Below are 22,865 nucleotides of genomic sequence, written 5' to 3'. Positions count from 1 at the left end.
TTCTGTTTCTTATGAAATAATGGAATCGTTTTAAGTCATCTGAACAACACCCCAATCGGTCAGCTGCTCATATCTGGTGTTTTTCTCTCCATGAGAGATCCTGCTGGAAAAGATCCAATTTTTCCCTTTTGACTCTGCTCTCTCTGTGCCCTGACCCTTCCATCCCTAAGATAACCCACTTGTTCAAATAATCTGAACTAAACTATGGCTCCTTACTTTGTCATGGAATGAAGTTTCATCTTTGATCTACAGTATGCTTCTTGTTCACAGACAAAGTGGCATTTTCTGCTGCTTTAGTTGAGAACCAAATGAATATCGGGCCATTTCAGACTGAAACCACACTTGTGTACAAGAAAGTGATCACTAACATTGGTGACAGCTACAACCCCTCAACAGGTACGTCGTAGTTGGAACTGAAGTTTGTACCTAACATCTGTCATGGCTCATTCTTGTCTCTCCCAACGTCCTCAGGAGTGTTTACAGCTCCACTCAGCGGTGTCTACCACTTCACCCTCTACTTCCACAGCCTTGGGGGTCACCGTTCATTTTTAATGCTGTACAAGAACGGAAAAGGAGTAGTGGGAACAGCTGATCACCCATCCACCTCCGACAGCACGGACAACGCTTCTAATGGAGTCGTGCTGCAGCTCCAGAAAGGAGATCAAGTCGATGTGCATTTGGAGGCTAACTCATGGATTTGGGCCGACAGCAACCGTAACCTCTGCACTTTCAATGGTATTCTGCTGCACCGCGTGCCAGGTGACATTCCTAAACCCTCCCTGTAAAGTTTATTAAAATTAAAAATAATCTGTACCATCTGTCAGTCTCTTCTCACATTCCACGGATGCATACTGTTCCAAAATGTAATTCCACATTATAGTCCGGTTTTATTTTTCCCAACCAACGTGTAAGGTCGCTTCTAATGTAGGTGTGTTTTGGATCCTAATGAAACCAGTTGCCATGCTACATGCTAACCAAAGAGGGCAACACAATAGAAAGATTGAGTGCATGCGCAATGACGAGAGAGTTATGTATCAACTCATCTAAGTTCAGGTAGGAACATATTTCAGGTTGGTGTTCCTTAAAAGGACCCATCTTGATCTTAAAGGCTCGCCCAAGGTAACAGTATCTCTGTGACCTCTGTAGAGACAGCACTTGGGCAGCACATGTGTAAACAGTTTATAGTTATTTTTGACTAAATAATGCTCACTCTCAGATTGATAATATGAAATGTATGACAAGAAAATAAAGTAGGTACATCCAGATATGAGGCAAAGAGCCTTCAAATATCTGAGTGTATTTCACAATAATAACACCTTGTGGTACAACTATGTAAAAAAAGAAAGATGTACTTTGCTCTCACAACATTAATAAGGATAGACTGGCCCTTTCATACCTGTGAAAATGAGCCAGACAGTCAGAACCTACTGCAACACGCCAGATCCTCTGGACTGTGTCAACATAATTTGACCTCATGTTTCGCACAAAACTTCACAACAACCAAGTTAAGCATGGAAAACAGGTCGACATATCAGGGCAACTCGGCAGGAAGACTGTGGCCCCACCACTCAGGGGGTATCAGGGGAATGGAAAGAGAGGGCAGATGGAAGAAGGTGAAGAACTGTCAGGAAGCATTACACGAAGCCAGCGATATGTCATGACAGATAAATGGAGGAAACTTTATTCATAGACCTACTGTTTATAAAACACAATTATTTAAATAGCTATCTATTTTAACTGGTCTAAATTCAACTCGGGTGACATTTATTTCTATTCTTGTAAAAGAAAATATATATTCAACAATACATATTGAATTTAATAACATTTCCAGATATGGAGGCACAGTGTGGATGTGCTATGGTCTCTAGTTTCCTCAGAATTGTTGTGACTTCACAGCTTTATTTGTACCAGAGGGACAATATCACATGCAATAACCTGTTTCCGTGTCAGCACATTATCCTGCCAAGTTTATCTGTGACAGTCAAGAACTGCCATGTGCCATGTTTTTATTTTGTTTATTTAGTATTATATTGAAAACTTTGAATCCAATTTTCACATTATTCTTGATAGAACTGTTACATTTTATTTTAACAGTTTAGCTTGTACATTTTTTGCTATCATTGCATATATTTTTTCACTTTTATTGAGGTTATTTACTTGAATTTCCGAAATGATTAACAATAAATGCTCATGAGGCCTTTGCTAAAAAAAAAAAGTCACAATCCATTTTAGGGTATGTTCTTATCAAAGGGACACATGATTTATACATCTGTCGCAGATCTATTGTGTCAATAATTTGAGAGTTAATAACGCCACCTTAGCAGGTTTATTTGACGGTTTAATAATTCAAACTTACTGAGAAAATAATCTCTGCATTAATGAGAACAAACCAAACATAAAACAGCAGCTATAAACTGCCAGCTTGGATGCAGCAGTAGTGTTTCATAGATGTCATCGGCGACAGTCTCTAACAAGTTTGCTGCCTGTCACTCAGGCCTCAGGTGGATCCATGACCTCCAAGCGAACATGCTCTTCAGATGCTTTACATTTCATATATGTCAGCTTCGCTACACGAGTCGATAAATACATAAAAGTGCTCTCACTCCCAGTGCTGCATATAAGTGATGCAAATAGACAAGCGTGACCTCCGCCTGACATTCCCTGCTCACCCTCTGTCTTGTATTTAAATCTGTTGTATGAAAGCCTGTGGCCATACGAGCTGCTACATCACTGCTGTGCACACAAAAGCGCACAAAGCCCAGCAGAAATGTACTATTAACTATCCTTAAAAGCCTAACCTGCCGTTTAGAAATGTGCCGCCTGGACGTACATCTTTCTTTAATCGGGAAGGATTCATTAGTGAAAGACTAGCATGTGGTGTGTGTGTGCGTGTGTGTGTGTGTGTGTGTGTGTGTGTGTGTGTGTGTGTGTGTGCGTGTGTGCGTGTGTACGGCTGCAGACATCTCTCTCACATTAGGCCTAATCACAAATGACAGTTCTGGATCACACTGGAAGCTATTCAGGGTTTCTCTCTTCAACACAAAACACCCGTCTAGCTGCAAAAGAATAGAAGGAAACCAAGTCATGGTGGTTGAACTTAATGGAGGCCGTCTCTGAGCGCCACATGGCTGCATGCATGAATAATGTTAAAAGGAGTTTCCTGTAGCGGAGACAGTGACTTCATCATGGAATGTTTTGGCAGACAGTTTATGTTTCCGCCTGTGTTGTTGCTGTTTCTACTATGTTAGCAATGCTCTCCGAAACATTCTTTATCAGTAGCAGAGCAGGTCGAGCTTGTTAATCACGAGAATAACACAATAAAACAATACTCCAGTCTGGGTGTCCCAAGGTTTCTGCCTTGAGAAAAGATGCAGCTTTTCTGGAATGTTAACAGCTAGAAGTATTTTCTCATTAGTTATCAGTATACGTTGGACCAGGCCATTCCGGTCATGGTGCTACCAATTTTTATTTAATTATTTAGCTTCAGTCTTCTTCTTCGTCTTTTTCTTTCAGCTTCTCCCTTCAGGGGTCACCGCAGCAGATCGTCTTCCTCCATCTCACCCTGTCCTCTTCAACATCTTCCTACCAATGTACTGGCTCTCTCTCCTCTGTACATGTCCAAACCATCTCCATCGATCCTGTCTGACTTTGACTCCTAAACACCTGACATGTGCTGTCCCTCTGATATACTGGTTTCTGATCCTATCCATCCTGCTCACTCCCACAGAGAACCTCAGCATCTCCATCTCTGCTACCTCCAGCTCTGCCTCCTGTCCTTATTTATACAGGTATTTCACAAATGACAGCACATACCTTCAGGGTTTAAATCTTGAACCTCGCCTTGTTCTCTCTCTCTCTCTCTTAAGATTTGGACAGCAGCATCAGTGCTGTTTTTTCACCTGGTAGGTGCATTGTTTTCTGCACCTAAGATGACCTCTCTTTCTTCCTGCTGGCAGGATCCCTCATGACCTTTAGCCTTAACATGACTGTTAGCTTCAAATGCCACATACTCACAGTGGCGTACTGCATTAAATGGCCAAGATCAACATGTTTGTATGCAAGCACAACTTGGCCAGGAAGGCGAGCCTCACAGTGAGCTCACTCTAACCACAGAGTGGAAAGGGACAGTGGCTGACATTCAGACCTTTGGAAAGGTAGATGAGATCGGTAGAGAAGATCAGCAGAACAACTGGCCGAAAGGTATTCCTTGTTTTTTTCAGTTACACATTAGTATTTCACCTTAGATCCGACATAAATAATATATGTGCGCCAGTCTGGAACCATGACCAGTCATGTCATGTGAGGTAACACATGTGAAAGGTGTCAAATTAAACTTCAACAACAATGCCACCATGTCCAAAATGGTTCATACCCCAGTGATACCAAGACCAATAGCCACAGAATTTTAGGAAAGACTTATCACAACTATCCAAAAACTGTATTTTTAATCTTTATTACTATCTTATTTACGGTTAATAATCAGTAATTATGATGCTGTTCAGAGTGAACTTTTAGTGACCAGTCCTGGGTAAAATGTAGTCAGGCATAGCAAGATACTATGATTAATTACAGGGTAATAATCTGCTAATACACATTCAAATAAGTACTTTCTTTGTGGTAAAATTTGTTCTCTAATCTTAAGTGTGACTGAATTTTATTTGATTTGATTTTGGTTTGTTGTGACGTGTAACCACTGACACCCTTTATCCTTAGGAACTCCTACTTCCAGACCAACATGCACATTTTAAACATTCTTTTGATAAACACTCACGTACAGTATAATAATGTTTAAAGACTCATTTGCATAAACCAGCCATTTTCAGAGGAATCATAGTTTCGCAGCAAACAAAGATCCTCTCTACCAGAACTGTTTGGAGAAGAAACACAAGCTGACACTATAATGGGACCTCAGTTGGTTTCAGTCTGTTCTACAACATTTGATGTCCACGGCAAACACTGTTTCCAGCCGCCAGAGGATTCGCAGATTGTTACGCTGCAGTCAGGACTAACTAGGGCGTGGAGGTAAATGGTCCGTGTCACAAAGCTCAATATCCTCACATGCACTCCCAGTGCTCGACAAGGAGGCTTCAGCTGTCTCATCTTAATGTGAGCTGTTTGGAGAAGTATTTACTTGTACTCCTCCGCGCCTCTTGCTTCCCTTGATTCACAATGTTGTTGCCCTCCTCCTTCACTTCAGCTTCCATCTGTGTCACCCAGATGTAAAGCCACATTAGTCAGAGAGTTCCTCCCAGACTGGCTATTTAGGTCAGAGAAAACACAACTGTGTACCTCCGTATGTACAATGTGGGAACTCACAGATGCAAATAGGAGTTTGAGTCAGGTGATTCCTTAGATAAGAGGGCCATTGAAAAACAAAACACAGCTTGACAAACACTGCCAGACACCAAATCAAGAGCAAGTGTAATTGAATCCCTGATGTCTGTAAACCAGATGCTCAAGTGCTTAAACAGAAGAGTTCAAATCCAAGCCATTTATGCACCAATTAGCACAGCAAATAAGCAAAATTAACATGTTATGACAGCTACTAGCAGCATCCAAAACACTTTGGGACCATTGGAGCAGGACGATGATGAAATGGATGCGTAAACATTCTTTAAAAATAATTGTTAAATAATTGGACATCTGTTTTACTCAAGGTGGGTTGAATTCCCTGATTACTAATTTGTCTATGTAATGCTACTGACCATCCTGTTGGAATCACGTGCACGGAGAGCAGCCGAATTGTTTCACTTCCCCTCTGGTGGGATCCAAAACCTACAAGGCCCACTATTGATCATTTCTTTATCTTCAGTAATCAAATCTGTTATCATAACAGCATGGCTTCGCATCGAAAAACAAGATGTTGTCTTCCTCCTGTCATGTTATCTTTGAAACATTTTTGTAACTACCATTCTGCCAATAGAGTCAGTTATATAAACTAATGTTCACACAGACCTGAATGCTGAACTGTTAGCCTTGAAAGCGACAGTTTACTCACACAGACATTTGGATCCAGGATTAATCACTAAGGGAGTCTTAGTTCTGTTGCAAAATGTTCAGGGTCATATTTGCCATATCTAGGCTTCTCCTGTATTGGTAAACAAACTTCATCCACTGAGCCTTGTACGGTAGCAGGATCTTTAGGAAACTAGACAAACACAGGCTCCTTTTTGTGAGTCCTTGTGTGTCACCAATCCCATGATCCTTTGCGGGCTACATGAACTAGCGCTCGCGACATCAATTATAGTAGCCATTGTCAAAATCTGTTCTTGTTTTGTTTTATTTCGTTGATCGACTTCCTGTCCTGCTCCCGCTTTGTATTTTGAAAAGGATGAGTGTTCCTAAATGCAGCACCAAGTGATCTTGTTGCCAAACCTGGAACCAGTCGTTGTTTCTCCCTGTTCCTATATCCTATTGTTGTTCGCGGAGTAGCAACCATTTTTGTTCTTCTTCACATTTGTTCTAGTGCCCCACCACCCATGTTTGCTTAGATTCTGTGCTTTGTTTTGACTTCCTGAGTTTCTGTTTGGACATTCGGACAGTTTTTCTGTCAACCCACGCCATTTTGGATTTATCCTTGGTATTATTGAAATCTGTTTTTGTTGCATCTACAGCGACTGCTCTACTTCCACATTTGGATCCACTGCACCGCAACATGTCAGCATCATAAAAAAGGAGTGTTTTGTGTAATAACTATATTTGTTAGTTTTAAAAGTACATTCCCCCAAAAATGGATAAACATCGTTCTTTCACACTCCAGAACACATCTTGCTCACACTGTAGATAATCTAAAAAAAATAGCTCAATAGTAACAGTGTTAGCAGTGACAGTAATAACACTGAGGGAGAAATATCCTCAGATGTACTTACAATATCAACATTATTTGGAACCTTTACCACTGTTCAAGACATGCATATTTTAAATGTGTCTTCAGTTTGAAGGACATTGTTGTGGAAACTGAGGGTGACAAGACAAAGGGCTGAGGTGCTGCAATAAGAGAGCAGTGCAAAGTAGAGTTTTTAAAATATGTGTGTCTCTTTGTTCTAGTGTGTGCCATTCCTGAGGCGGTGACCTTAATCTGAAGCATGAGGGTGTCAAGGGCTCAGACAGAGACGGTGACAGAAATGACCTTATGCATCACAGCACCTTTGCTCTGCTGCACACACACACACACACACACACACACACACACACACACATATATTCTTACCTCTGGGGCGATATAATCAGGGGTGCCGCAAAAGGTTCGTGTGGTGACGCCCTCCAATATATTCTCCTTGCACATGCCAAAGTCGGCGATTTTTATGTGGCCCTCAAAGTCCAGCATCACATTGTCCAACTTGAGATCCCTGGGGGTCATGGCAGAGGAACGTGTCACGTGGTTTGGTGTATATATATATATATATATACACACAAAGAGAAAAATGGAAAAATTTTCACCTGTAAATTATTCCTTTTGAGTGAAGAAAGAAAAGTCCGATGGCGATCTCTGCTGCATAGAACCTGCAACCATTGTATTATAGAGACTATTATTTACATTCACACACAGTGCATCCTTTAAATTTCATTGTTTGTATTATATCACAAATATAATATAAATATATGCAGCCGAGCGTGAAGACTCAAGCTGTGGTAGAAAATCACTCGCTATACAATTTAGATTGACTTCTTACACTGCCTGCGGCTCCTTGAACTTTCCAACCTGTTGGATATGGTACATGAGGTCTCCCCCGTTCACGTACTCCATCACGAAGTACAAACGATCCTGCGGCCATAAAAGATAAACATCTTCATATTGACCTTCATCTTAAAATTCATTTTACATCATGCAATTCCTGTAAAAAAAACACATTTTAATAAAACAGCATTTGTGTGTTTTTAATATAACATCGACTAAAACATGCAACTCAGATTTATTTTGTTATAAGTCATAATGTACTACTGCTGCTTTTCAATCGCAGATGGAGAGTCGTAAACACACACACACACATGCAGGCACACACAGACGGACACACTCCTGGCCATCAGATGGAATTACTTTTGTGTACGTATTTTCCTCCTTGTAATTGTTCTTGGCAGTCACTGATTTCTCTGCACTCTGCTCTGACTAAGCTGTTTGGCTAAGAGCTCTATTATACATTAATTGGAGCTGATCTGACCTGACCCGACCTGATGTGCCCTGGTTTTCATCCAGACAACTGTACCCACCACTGTCTGGAAGCACGAGTGCAGCTGAGTGAGGAAGGGCGGTTTACTCTGCTGAGCCAGGACTCTCTTCTCCACCATGGTGCACTCCACGTCGTCGTCCTGGATCACCACGTCCTTTTTGAGAATCTTAATGGCGTACAGCTCTTCGGTGGCTTTTCTCTCTGCGAGCATGACCTTCAAACATGTGACGATCAGAAACATAATGTGGATGCACAGCAATGAAAAAAAAAGAATCCACCTGAAAGTGCAATATTTTTCTTCAGTCTAAAGGCCCTACACTTTAACTCTTGTTGCCTACCTTTCCAAAGCTGCCTTTACCAAGCACAGCCAGGAAGGAGAAGTCGCTGAGCTTGACCTGGTCCACGCTGTCAGATAAAAAGTGGCTTGAGCGACCGTTGTCAGTCTCTGTGATCACCTTCTTGCCAGGACCCAGCTTGGCTTTCTGTAGGCGCAGAAGAGAGGAGAAGAGTGAGCAATACACACAAATGTTCTCATCTAGATTCATACCTGAGAAATTTAACTTCAGAAAACAGACCAAGTGGACATTGAGACATTGGTCATATGGATATAATAATATAATAAGATGACAGGCATCAGTCAGTTCTCCAGTCATGGATAAAGTCCATGCTGCTCCACTGCAACAGAAGTGATGTTAGAGGTGTCATACATCAGACCATCTGTGCTCCACTCCACACATGTTTCAGGTCCATCCATGGGTTTTGGCAGCAGACTGTCGCCATCAACCGTATGTTCAGAGTTTGACTCACTTTTCTAGCATTAAAATAGACAAGGCATACATACTTGTTCACATCACCCAGACCTGGGCTAAGCGTAAAACAATAAAACCCATCAGATACAAATGTTTCCTTAACACATTTGTTTTTGCAATTGCATAAATTATTTGACTTAAAACTGTGTTGTTGTGTCATTATTTTTTTAAATGTTTTATTTATTTCTCTCCCCAAGTCCTTTTTTAATGCTCAACCCTTAAAATAAGGTTCAGAGAAAACTCAAATGAATCTAAAATTAAGTTGTGCTTACACGTTTCAAGTACAGTTTTTGTCTGAGTTCAGAATCTTTTCATAAACTGTACTATATGTACACACACAACTGCATATCCTCAGGGGCTAGATGATAAACTGTGACTGTTGAAGGGCTGTCAAGCCAAAATGGAAAAAAACTCTTGCTATGACTGGAGGTTAAAAAAAAAAGAGAAAAACACGGCAAGTAACAAGTACAAAATGGAAGAAATAGACAAAATAAAGTGACGCGATCAGAAGTGCAGTAATACTATGACAGTGAACAGAAAACGCTTCAGTTGTTGTGTGACTGTATATTATTTAATCATACATATACTTTATTCAAATATTAAATATAGAAAAGCTGTGGACATTTCTAGATGGAATGAAACGGAATAATCACTTTACTTAGATGTCATGAGGGCTGCAAAAATGTAGTGAAGGGGATGCATATGGCGCTCCGGCCGCACTTTGCCCACATCTGAATTACAACAGTGTTTTATGTCATAACATGTATTCATAATATTTTTATTTTTAGATTTTTAGATTTTATTATTAGATTTAATAGTATCCTGTTACTTTTGGTCGCTCAAAACTCCACACTACATACAATGTGGCCCAGTAGGAAATGTGATTCCCCACCACAATATTACCTAACACTAAAACATGTGGTAAGGGAGAGGCACTTTCACTGTATAAACAGTGATACAGTCCGAGGCCTGTAGAAAGGAATGACCTTAGAGGTCACTCCTTCAGCACCTAAAGGTAATGCACAAAACAATCCACTTTTTCATGGCTAATATTTTTCAAAATAACTTCATTCATGCGTACATTCCATTGTCATGCTTTTAAAATGCAAGATGCTTTTCAGAACGCCTGAAAGTGATCAAAGTCATGAGAGGGACTGCGCATAGGAAGTGAATGAAAAAGTTGTAATATTGAAAAATTATTTGATCAACAAACTTTAGCAGCCGGAATCTAAGAAAGTAAACTCATGCTGGACCTCAACAACATGCTACATGGATGAACATTTTATTATCTGCCTTGCCACAACAAAGTGAGGCTGTCAGTTGTGTTTACTTTTCAAACATAAAACATTGTTATAGATGTAATTGATCTAACAGCTGCATTTACTTTCACCTACTCAAGTTGTATTATTATTACTATGATTATTTATTGATTACTTTATTCAGAATGCATTTCCTTTATTAATTGCAGTATGCAAAATCAATCCCGGTTATGCTTCCGCAACATCATGTGCTGTGTTCCAAACAATATTCTGAGGATATATGAAATGCAGTGAAATAAATCCACGCTATGACATGACAATGAACGTCTATAAGATCTGGAAAAGCATGACTTTGGTTAATCGCGTATTCACTGCTCTCTTTGGTGTTGACATAATGCAGTGCAAACCAGTCGGCACCAACCACAGCACACCTGGAAGCTTTAGCCAAAGACAAGTGACCAAGCGGAGCGAGCAGCAGCCTTACTTCCTTCCTCTGAGACGCACCTTATCAGAGTCTTCCATAACTGCTTGGTCCTGAAACCATAAGGCAGGACTGACTCACTCAGTAAAAGGAATGCAACTATGGCTGTGAGGAACACACTCATCCGTCACACAGAAAATAAAACGAAGATTGTTCCACTTGGCTTAAGCAACGTACTTTGACGTATACAGTGTTCAATGGACACCTGAACAACGTCTCGCTAGCGAGCAAGTATTCATTTCAAGGCACGTTGATGACATCTAGTGGTGATAAATGGTTTTGTGCGTAATGTGGAACCTCTGATCGTCAAGGCTCGTAAAGCTGGAAATAAAAGTCAATCTGTAGAGAATGAACTAACTGTCCTATCTTCCAAATTTAGCTTCTGTATTGGTTGAGTTTCTTTTTATTCAGATGACAGTTCCAGTATAATCAAAATATTGACAGACCTCAGACAGATATGTTGAGTTACAGGAGCATATTTTTATTATTATCTAGTTGCAATTAGTTGTGTTTATAAACCAGGGGAATAGGTACCGTATTTCTCTTTTTTACATGTTGGGCGTGATGACACACCAGCAAGAACCACATAGAAATACAGCTGCTTACACCACTGTAACATAATTCAGAACAAGCGAACAGAAACTAAAAATAAATATTATTATAATTTAAAGAAAAACTGAAATTCAATATACCAATCTAATATAATCTAGACTCAAACTAAGTAGAGCTGCCAAGACAAGACTTACGCAGCTAGAGAGGTTTCACTGTCAGTTGGAATCAGGGGAAGAGAAGAAAGAAAAAAAAGAGGAGGGCTGAGTAATTTCTCAGTACGATGAACAAAAAACGCAGACCAAAACTTGATTAAGATTTAAAAAACATTCTTTTGTGATCTGTTCTTCAAGTCACCTCTCCCCCTTATCATGTACAGTATCTCCTCTTCAAATATCAACAGTTGTACAATAACAACAGTGTTAGAAAATAATGTTCAAATAAGGATCACTGTCAACACCGACTTATGTTTGGTGATATCATTTTAAGATCAACAGAAGCTCTCCTACAGGTCAATATTTCCACAAAGCCTAGGTGGAGTCTACTAATACAGGAACGCACTGAGAAGCCGGAGGTACAATGAAATACTTGTAAGCAAGATAAGCTGTACAGATGAACAAACAAACAAAGCAATAAAGCACTCACCTCAAACTTTTGTCTCAGCTCCTCATTTCCATCGTCTTCCTCCGAGATGGGAACGTTGTAATACTCGCCCTCCTCCTGACACAACAACTTGTACCTACAGATAGAAGAGGAGTGAGGTGGAAGCACATGTCGCCCAGCACAGAAAGTTAAAACCTCACCAGCCACAGACTGGAGACTTCATGAGCTCTGACACCCCAAAGGAAAGCGCTCCCATGAAGTCATTTCGGGTTGTCCGGTCCCAGTCCCACACCTCCACGGACAGCCTGCGGTCCTTATCTGAAGGCTTCAGCTTGCTGTTTGCGAGGAGACAGGAATGAATATTACATCACAAAAATGTATTTCACTTTAAAATCCTCAAAATCCAACACATGCTTATTCATCATGACACAACTTTCAGCAGTTATATCTCAATATATTTTCATAAAAGAAGAAAAATGACACTGTCTCCACATATTACATGATAATAATAATGAGCCTTTTCACTCATTTACTACATGATTTTAAAGGCATAATTTGTCTAGAAAATAAGCACAAACTTAACAGATTTTTATCAAGCAAAGTGCAACAAATGGTGAACTCACAAGGTGAAAGTTTCATTCCACTTGGGGTTGAGGTTGGATCGGATGGTTTTGGTCTTCTGCTTGGTCTCGTTTTTAGGGTCTGGTATGAGCTTGAGCTTGACATATGGGTCAGACAGGCCGTTTGGGTCCATGGGGATCAGGTTTTTACCTTCACTCACTGAACGCAGGAAGAGATAAAACAAGAGATGGAAATGTAAATACTATCAAGGCTATTTAGGAGTAACCTGTCTTTCATCCTCTCAAAGGTTTCTATTAATACTTGAAAAATGCAAATGTGTTTCTAGGCAACAGATGAGCATCAATAGAAAATATGCAGGTGCCCCACATCAAACAGTCGTTATAGTCAGCACAACTGAAGCAGCGGCAGTAAGACCTGCGAACCCCGTGACAGACAACCTCCTGCATTCGTGGGTGAAGAAGAATCATGTTATCTGAGATGTAGCCGCAGAGTAAACAAGACCAAACCAGAGCTATTAGTGCTTCATTAACCTTGAGATTTGCCAGACCAGAGCTACTAGGCCCACATAAACACACACAGACGCACTTGCTTGTACTCAGATACAGTCATTTTTTGGGACCAAATCAGAAGGGTGGTGCTGCCTGTTACTCAAAGACTGAAGTTCTCTTTGACCCACACAGAAGCTAGTGTGTTCAGACAGTGTGAAATGAATGCTGTAATGACATGATAATAGCAGGATTTCGTTGGGGGGGGGAACAAATGTGTGATTAACATGAGTCACATTCATTAGTGAGGATTATCTTATTAGCTCTATAATCAAGGTTAAAATTTAAGAGGGTGTAAATGAATCCTAGCAAAGCATACTGATGTGTTAATGATTTGCAAAGATTAAAGTGCGTTCCTATCACCTGACAAGTTTCCTACTTGGAAAGAGTTTGTCAGGTGACTTTTATCTTGAGTTACAGAATATTACTACAGATTAACAACAGTTTGTCAAATGATATTCTCAGGAAAACCAGTAAAGTAAACACTTTTAACCCCCCCACCCTACAAACATTTAGTTTCCTGACAACCAACTAGCTTCTTTTTTGCATGATTTAGCATGTAATAAACATAATCTAATGTCTAGCAAGCCTCAGAGTTTGAATATTTCAAAGTTTGGTTCTTTTAAAGGTGATAAATGAGTTTCTCTAAAAACGAAGTAAATTCTGTAGAACCAATATAGTATAATAATAATAGAATTCAATATTTAAATCATCTACTAACTGGAGCCACTGTACCCAAAGTAGCCTGCAGGAGGCGATAGAAACTATATTAAATGGTTTAAACCGGTCTCTTCTGCCAGGAGTCAATACATGAATTATTTTGGAATAAAAATAATCTCAAACAGTATTTTTTTTTTTTAATCTAAACTATTCACCACAGTGTGGCACTTTTGATATTCAATTATGGGATTCTGAATCAGAATGTGAGTTGGTTGAGCAAGAAGCAAAAATTCTGCAAATGTGTTCAGTGTAGGGCTCAGATTTGAACTAGGCTGATCCACTTTTCACTCAGCTGCACTTCGACTCCCCGCTCTACAGCCATTCTACACTACACCCTGCCATAACTCAGGCGGTCAAACTCCACGGTGGTGTCACAGAGGAAATGCTGAGTCAGGGATTGTCAGACCAATTGGTCAAATCCATAGGATGAACTACCTACTGCAGCAAAATCTGCCGAGACAGCTAAACTGGTCCTGGTAGAACAAAGTGTTAACACAGTGTTGGTGTTCTGTTGAGGGGTGGCGGGAAGGGGGGGTGTCACGTCGACCCACTTCCACTCTCAACAAAGCCAACACTGAGCATGTGAGCACCAAACTGGATCCAATTTTAGCACTCACCAATTGAAACGGTCAGGTCATGATGAATATACAGAGTGAAGTTAATAAATGGGAATCACTGCAGGTTTGCATGATATACATTTTCATATTCTGATAAGGAACAATATACTTCACATGTATTTACTTAATTGTAGTTGCACCTCTACATTACTGTGTCACAGTCAATAATACTGCATCTCCACTTCTTCTGTTCAGTACAACATCCAGTGCGTGCTTGTTTCGCCGATCTTCAGAAACGGTTACAGATAAATTTCAACAGGCAAACCACTCCTCCAGAAAAAGATTCAACTTTAAAAACTGTCTTCCTGGATCTCTCCCACTCTCAGATACCAAATCTGACCTGCACTCGCCCACACTGCATTTATACTGCAACTACATATGTAACACACTCCAGAAGACACTTCAACTCATATCCAAAATAGTATAACAGGAAAGGGTCATAAATATGTTAACTTCCTGAATCAGTAGTTGAATTTGCTGACTCATTAATACAAGAAAACACTGGTTATTTATCTTCACTTAGCTTAAATAAAATATTGAAAAAAAAATCTTCACCTCGTGAGTACATGTGAAATGTACACCTGTCTGAGCTTGAGATTAAAATGACAGTTTAACACTGAAACCGTTATTAATATTCAGTGGCATCACACTGCACAGACTGGCACATTCTGTCAAAATGTAAACAAGTGCAGCCTTGAGAAAAGACCAAGAGAGTTGACGGAATTATTACAGCTTCTATTATCTAACAAAACGAAGACAGCTCTCTCATGCAGCACAGTCCATTGCACTGTAATAGCATTTGAAAGTAATATTTTCTCTACATTAATCATAGGTGACATTTCCTCGATGCTATTACCATCGCACGTCATGAAGCAGCGTGACTGCCTGAACACAAGCCCACAGTATTTGAACAATAGTCACCCTCAACCCTGCTGCACCCTCAGCATCAATAGACAGAAGGTTGCACTCTGCAACCAAGAATGAGGGCGGAAGACAAGAATTTTGGGCAGCGTCTGCCCTCCAGATAAACCTCCCTTTGTCTTGTTAGTGACCCCGCCTCCCACTTCAAATTCTCCCAAAACCAATTATTAACAGGCCATAACTGGCAGAGCGATAACTGGATCTATTTCGGGCAGAGAATCTGTTTATCAGCTGCTTCCCCTTGACAGCCCCCTGCTAAACGTCTCAGCGCGGACAATTTTTCCACAGGCAGTGTTTTTATGCTCTTAAAATTGACATGAAAAGTGTTATTAAAACAAACTGTTCAACTTTTTTCGGCAGATGGTGAGTGTATTTGTGTATAGTAAACAGCTTCAGCTATGATGGAAGGGTCATGTGGAATAATTACACCCTGAAATAAGCAGGTAAGTAATACAGTACTTGCTTGTTAAAACCAAATACCGCAAAAATAGGTATCATATAACACTTTGTCACATGGGATGAAGCGTGTGAAGTCTTCATTCAACCACTGAAGCAAAGTTGTCTTTGGGATTGGATTTTTTTTGCAAATAGGCTTACTTTTATAATTAGAACTTTCTCTTCACACAGCATCTGGGTATCAAACTTACTAGTATTAGTATGATTCAAATATCACATTGATGTTATACACTAACCTAGTGTAGCGTCTCTTAATTTGGAGCAAAAATGACGACTCATGTCCACTTTTAGCCGGCTAATTGAACGACGATGCTGTCATGCTGTCTATTTACAGCATTTAGCACATAAAAAAAACAGCATGGCTCTGTTCAGAAGATTAATATTTTAGCTGATGCATCAGTATAAAAAGCTATTGGTATTGGACAGCACCCTCTTAAAGACCTGCGAGTGCACGCATGCTTTCCTGTGCAATTACGCAATTGTGTTCTACAGTACGAGCCAGGCGGCAGTATCGACATTCTGGAAGGGCTTTATAAACCAGAGCAAACTGTCAATATTCATCTCCACATGCTGCCCAGTCATGCAACAGCCATGTCTGCAAACCAGTGGAGCCCCCGCAGAATATTAATCTCCGCTCGCATCTGCGTCAACAATTCTCAGCCATATCTGCGCTAACTTTAGAAGCTGAATCACCACTTCACACAGGTGCATTTAAAAGATTATCAGATTATCTTGAACCACAGAGACAGGTCAGGGGGTTTTGCGCAGATGATTATTCAACCGTCCGGGCGAGTTATTAAACAGGAAACGGTGTATCCATGCATGCAAAAGGTGATGAGTGGAGCATTTAAAACTGAGCTGAATTTGCCTCGGTGATGTGAGTTTACTCATTCATATTTTGAAAGCCAATAAGTAGCTGCCATTCAATGTACGCACCTTAAGATAAATCCAAGAGCGACCACTTCAGATGGTAAAACTGCGTACGTTAGCTCATCAACTTCCTCAATATCATACTGTCAAGAAATGCAAAGCCTTTTGGAAGCTTTTGGAAGCTTCCCTCAGAGGATTTTGTGGCACCAGTTACTAAAGATGAAATCAAAAAGCAAGTGGAGTGTCACAGCTGTCCACTTTTCCTTAACACATTTGTCTGGCAAATATTCAGATGTAAAACAGGAGCTCAAAGGAAGAACGCGCAGGAGAAGAACATTAGCCAAGAAAGTGGTGCCGCCATTTGGACGGCCAGCAGGTTGAGCTTCTTGTGCATGTAAGAATTTTGCAAATTGAAAACTTAAAAACAAGTTACAGGGCTGCATGAGGCAGTTGGGGCAGTGTAGTGTAAAGTACATGAAAGCGAGTACAAGTGCCTCAACAGGAAATGTGGTAAAAGTGACCCCTGAGAGTGTTACATTGAATAAAAGTTTGTAGTATGACACTGGAACTATGCATAAATGTGCAGTATGAAATTATCATAAATGATCTCCAAAGTTGGTTCTGTTGAATTATAATGCTCAATATGCATAAAGATCTCTCTACATGAATTGAATTCAGAGCAGTGTTGCACTAAGTGAGAAACAAAAACATGCATTCGATGATGTCACTTGAGTAAGATCATGTCGATGCATCCATTATGTACAAGGTACCAAGCGCTTCAGCTTCAGTAATTGAGAATCGTGCCTGTGAACATGTGACCCTCTTCTCCCCAGAACATGATGAGTGTCATAAGAATTGGGTTAAACACCTGAAAAGAATGATGCTCAAGAGGCATGTGTCCTCGGTACTCTCTGTTGTGCTGTGCTAAGGGTCCGCCTCAAATGCGTTCTGAAAGTGACTGCAATACCTACGGATTTCAAATGTAGACAAAAAGCGGAAGAAACCAATTTGGAAAAAGCACAAATCCCACACGCACTATATATATCTTAAACACTGTTGACCCTTCTTAAGTAAGTAAAACATCCGGTGTATTTTGAGCTCTATTATAATTTACTCGCTATGATCCATTCACTGTTATGGGACCAACCAACTGCTCTGAGAACAATGTTGTTTCATTCACATAAACCTGCTCATCTTCCTCAAAAATCTCCATCGACAAATCTTAACTGATACTGCTCACGACTTCTTCCGTGTTTGTTTATCGAGTTGGTACCTCCGGTTATCGCATAAGATGGCATCCGTGTTTGACGCAGTTATGAGGACTGAGCATTGCAATACTTTGTATACACAGAATGAATACACTGTATTTCTTGTTTATGTCTTGGTTGACTTAACCAAGTCACAGTCAACGGTGATGCATCCACATCCTGCTTTACCTCTGAGAGACAAAAGACACAAGAATCACGGCTCAGGGAAAGGACTGGTAGATCAATTCCCCAGCAGGTCTTTACGTCATCAAACATGACTCAGTCATTCAGCAGAACCATTTCAGGGATGCTTTAAGGCAGGGGGGTCAAACTGATCCACTAAAGGGCCACAGTCAGAGCAGGTTTTTCTTCCAACCCTGCAGTCACATGTAGGGTTACAGACAACAGACATTGACCAGCAAGTGATTACAGCCTTGAGACACCTGATTGCTGAGAAGGTGTCCTCCTGATTGGCTGGAACAAGGCCCTGCACCCACTGCGGCTCTTTGAGGACCAGTTCAATAGCAGTAGTGAGCAGCAGTCCTGTCTGATCTCTATCAGATCGATCATTCCTCGGATTTAGCATTCATTATTGTTGAACCAGGCAACCAATAGACATACAGTTGTAACATAACATAACTAACAAAACCACTTAGATGTGCAACCAGGTAATTCCAAGGCAAGATGCAGCAGTGAAGACCCAAGGAAGTTGGCAACTTATATGAAGAAAATCTGAGAACAAATTGGAAAGAATTAGCATTCTACTTCTTTTATAAATCGCTTCACGTGTTTTCACCAGGTCTGTGGCATGAACCTATATTCGGGAATCACAGGGTTTAAGAAAATCCCTCACAGACACAGTCTGCATACTCCACTAAAACACACTCTCAGTCGTGACTGTTTAAAAAGGGTAACGACACAAAGCCCACACACCACTGCAAGCTGAGAGATTTGGTTCGGGATTGCCTTCCAAGTGTGTCAGAAGTGTGAAATGCTTCTTATTGTTTGGCTGTGGAGGCTTGAATCGACCAGCGCACGACTGACTTCGCAGCATTCGATCCGGGAGACGCAGTTATCGCGCCAATCGACAGTTTAGCCGACGGAATCCTGTTTACCAGCAGAATTCCTGACAAACATGAGGGGTCATCAGAGGTTAATGACAGCAGAGAAGAGTGTGATTGTCTGTGTGAAATTAGACAGTGAGTGTGTGTCCACATTGATCCCCCATCGATTAAACGACAGTAGCTCTCAGTGCTACTCGCGTCCCCGCTTGCACAAAATCACTTCTTCATCAAGCATGCACAGAAACACTCACGCACATGCCGCTCTGTACACATCACACCAACACAGTTCAGATATACTAAGCATAATCACAACTGACTTTCTATTTTGCTGCATTAAATGTGTCTTTTTTATCCACCACTGTGCACCACTGCCATCTGAACTCACTGGGAAGTATAAGTATGTCATGGTCTAAAATATTTCTGTTCAATATTTGATAGAGTTACAGACTAAATAAGAGATCTAATATATGGGACTGGTCACACGTAAATGGACGCAGAAAAAGGCAACAGACAATACGACATGAGTAATACCTGTCACTTGCAGCTTCTCGGCGCTGACCTCGCACTTGAGGAAAACTCGCCCCCTCCTCTCGGTGAAGTCCATCCCACACAGGCTGGGCACATTCATCACACACTGCTTATGAACGTTCATGTCACATGCTGAAAGGGAATACATAAAAAAACATCATTTCCTTGGTTCCCACACACTTACTGCTTTTAAAGACTGAGGAGAGGATTGAGAAGGACTTTGCCATTTAATGGCATATTACAGGAGGACATTCAGGAGGACGGGCTGACATTGTGGTCGGCATCTTCACTTTAGCAAAAATAATGTAAGAATCTGTCTATTGGTTTGAACCTGGATGGATAGATGGACGGATGGGTGGGTGGATGGATGAATGGATGGATGGACAGATAAATGGATGGACAGGGGGATGGATGGATGGATGGATGGATGGATGGATGGACAGATAAATGGATGGACACGGGGATGATGGATGGATGGATGGATGGATGGATGGACGGACAGATAAATGGATGGACACGGGGATGGATGGATGGATGGATGGACAGATAAATGGATGGACACGGGGATGGATGGATGGATGGATGGATGGATGGACAGATAAATGGATGGACACGGGGATGATGGATGGATGGATGGATGGACAGACAGATAAATGGACGGACAGAGGTTAAATGGACGGACGATGGTCAGATAAATGGATGGATGGGTGGAATGATGGATGGATGGATGGATGAATGAATGGATTAGAAGGGTGTATGATGGATGGACAGATAGGTGGGGGACAGATGGATGGACGAACGGACAGACAAAAGGATGGATGATGAATGGATGAAAGGATCCATTGTAAAACAATTTAGAACTAAGAAAGTAAAACATTTAGGTACCAATTATTACTGATGTCATTAATATACGCTATAAACAGTAGTTTAAATTATAAGGATCCAAACATACAGAAAATAATTTGAATATCATAACTAAAAAAACACATTTGGGGTGACTACACTATTCTTTGTTGCACTCAGGTGAATGTAAGTGAGGTAACATGATTATGATTCGTCTTAGAGAGGGCAGACAGCAGAGCTGAGTCACACTGTGGATGGCGTTATATCATCACACCCATGGGCGAGGAGGAAAGATATCTGAAAAATGGTGGTGTGACGCAATCGATTCCGTGTGCTTAAAAACATATCTCTTTTAATAAAATGAATCTTTGGCGCATAAAAAAGCGCTTAGCTACCTGACACAACTCTTATGCAACGTCATTAAATCTATTCATATATTCCCCTGGAACCATTTTAAATCATAACTTCTGTGTTAAGTCGTGAGTGAAATATACGGACTTTAATCTGGTATTTCATTCCAGCGCAAAGACTGAGATATGAACTGATACCAATCAATAGTCCTACAGACCCAGTTAAAGCTGATTAAAGTCAAGCATTCGGACAAAAATAGTAACCAGGGTCTTCATGAGCATGAGTTAAGTGAGGGATCGGTCATCTGTAATCTCTGGAGGCCCACTATACACACAAGCTCTAACACATCAACGGATTTATAACCTGCCCACCTGAATACACGTGAAAGCACCTCTGACAAAGCATTAACACTTTAATGCCTCATTGGAAGACATCTAACACGATCAACATCTATGTTGCTATCGGCACCTGAAAAAAGTATGAATTAAACTTCAATTTAAGACTCAAGAAACATGAATCGACATGAGATTTAAAGTGTGAGTACTGGTATTTTTCTATTATATTGTTGGGTGGGGAGATCTTGCCAGAAGAACATGGTAATTTCCAAAACATATTCCAATGTGTTGTCACTCACAGTCACATTTCATGCCCTGGTGGATGAGGCCATAGAGCAGAGAGCCACAGTGGTCACAGAAGGTCGGGCTGCCATAGGTGTGGATCTTAAATTTGTGCTTCGTCCTGGGATCCTGGAGGAATTTAACAGAAATGTATCATCATTTGCATCACTTCAAGGAAAGGTGGTGGGAGAAAAAACGGTACCATTAATAAGTCAAGGTCATGAATTGCAATGTCCTGATGGTGGTTCCAAAGTTGAATGCAACAACATGTTCTATGCTTAAACAGTGACAATCCTCAATGTGGCATTAATAAAAACATTTCCAGGGAATAATCGTTCCAATTACATAACAGCTGGGCCTTAAATTGGAGGCACAGTTCTCACTGAACGGAATGTGACTGAAAAACATTACCAGCATGGATCAATCAAATGCAACATTGATTTTTATCACAGCTCCAATTTGAGCACTGACATTCACTTCTGGCACCAAGTCTTTGGATGAAATTTTCAGGAAATGTGTGAAATGGGACAAGGAATGGCATCAAATCATATTTTGGTAATTTTAAAAGGATTCTTTATCAGTGGAAGAATGTTATTGGGGTGGACTGAAACTGCTTGGTGGAAGTTCGCACTCTGCATGTTTTTCTAGCTTCCACTGTGGTTGAAGATGATCACAATTTAAGCACATCAAATGTGAAATATTGAATTATTTCCTCTTCTATGACTTGTGAACATCTCAATACATGCTCACAAAACACACTTGCATTGTTTCACATGCATGGCAGCAAACTGATCCTGATTCTAAGACTTTAAATGTGCCTCAGTTCAGCTTGTTTTCTTCGAGCACTACACAGCAAGAGTTCTCTTCCATCTGTTGAAACAATGAGAGTCACTATTGATTTGCTATCCAGTAAGACACCACAGCAGCTGTGAATCCTCTCCGGCTCAGATATTAAAGCCCTATTTTGCCCTCACAACTCTTGGTGAAGTCGGAAACAGAGACTGAAATGATCACCGATAATGTTGGGTTATCAATTCCAATTTCCAGTGAAAATCACTGGATTAAATAGATATAGACAAATATTACTCGGACAAAAAAAGAGTGTAGGAAACAGAGGTTGCTAAAGTTCAATCTATCTTCAAGCACTCCTAGTTCTGCTTCAAGGCAATAACATCAGACTGATGCGTACCCAGCAATCAAAAATATAAACTGAACTCAACTGAAAACTCATCAAATGATCAGTTCCAATAGTAACAGTGGAAATATTGCCACCAAAACAAAACAATGCTCTTAAAAAGAGCAGATAAATTGACACATCATTGCACTGTGTGCATGAAGACATAATTTAATGCACACATTAAATAATAAGCACAAGCCCACATTTTCAAAACGTGCAGTTTACACAATTGTACGTTTAAATTTATCCTCCAGGTCATGGGTAATGGATTTTTAACTCTCCCACCGCCAACCAGTTTTCAGCAGCACTTGAATGCATCATGGTTCCTGACCCCTGATCCAATCCGATACTGAGCAGCTCACCTCCTGGTTGCACTCCCGCCACTCCATCCTAGATGGGGACGCACCATTAAAACCAGAGGGCTTAAGGCTGAGCCTGAACCACGGTTCAGTGACGCA

The 22,865-nt window shown here is 40.7% G+C and overlaps 1 protein-coding gene across 1 annotated transcript in view; it reads right to left on the bottom strand.

Annotated features, from left to right (window-relative positions):
* The window catches only part of LOC128753481 (protein kinase C alpha type-like), a 91,572-nt gene that overhangs the window by 21,593 nt on the left and 47,114 nt on the right, over window positions 1-22,865 (bottom strand). Inside the window, exons 4-13 of the mRNA XM_053855220.1 lie at window positions 21,248-21,359; window positions 19,423-19,551; window positions 12,493-12,649; window positions 12,070-12,204; window positions 11,912-12,005; window positions 8,507-8,650; window positions 8,209-8,382; window positions 7,674-7,765; window positions 7,441-7,503; window positions 7,211-7,349 (exon numbers count right to left, since the gene is read on the bottom strand). Coding sequence (XP_053711195.1) covers window positions 7,211-7,349; window positions 7,441-7,503; window positions 7,674-7,765; window positions 8,209-8,382; window positions 8,507-8,650; window positions 11,912-12,005; window positions 12,070-12,204; window positions 12,493-12,649; window positions 19,423-19,551; window positions 21,248-21,359 — 1,239 coding nt within the window. The remainder of the gene's footprint in view (window positions 1-7,210; window positions 7,350-7,440; window positions 7,504-7,673; window positions 7,766-8,208; window positions 8,383-8,506; window positions 8,651-11,911; window positions 12,006-12,069; window positions 12,205-12,492; window positions 12,650-19,422; window positions 19,552-21,247; window positions 21,360-22,865) is intronic.

Source organism: Synchiropus splendidus, chromosome 2, assembly GCF_027744825.2.
Source record: "Synchiropus splendidus isolate RoL2022-P1 chromosome 2, RoL_Sspl_1.0, whole genome shotgun sequence".
Lineage (NCBI taxonomy): Eukaryota > Metazoa > Chordata > Actinopteri > Syngnathiformes > Callionymidae > Synchiropus > Synchiropus splendidus.
The sequence above is the reverse complement of the archived record's forward strand: the minus strand, read 5'-3'. Positions and strand labels throughout refer to the sequence as shown.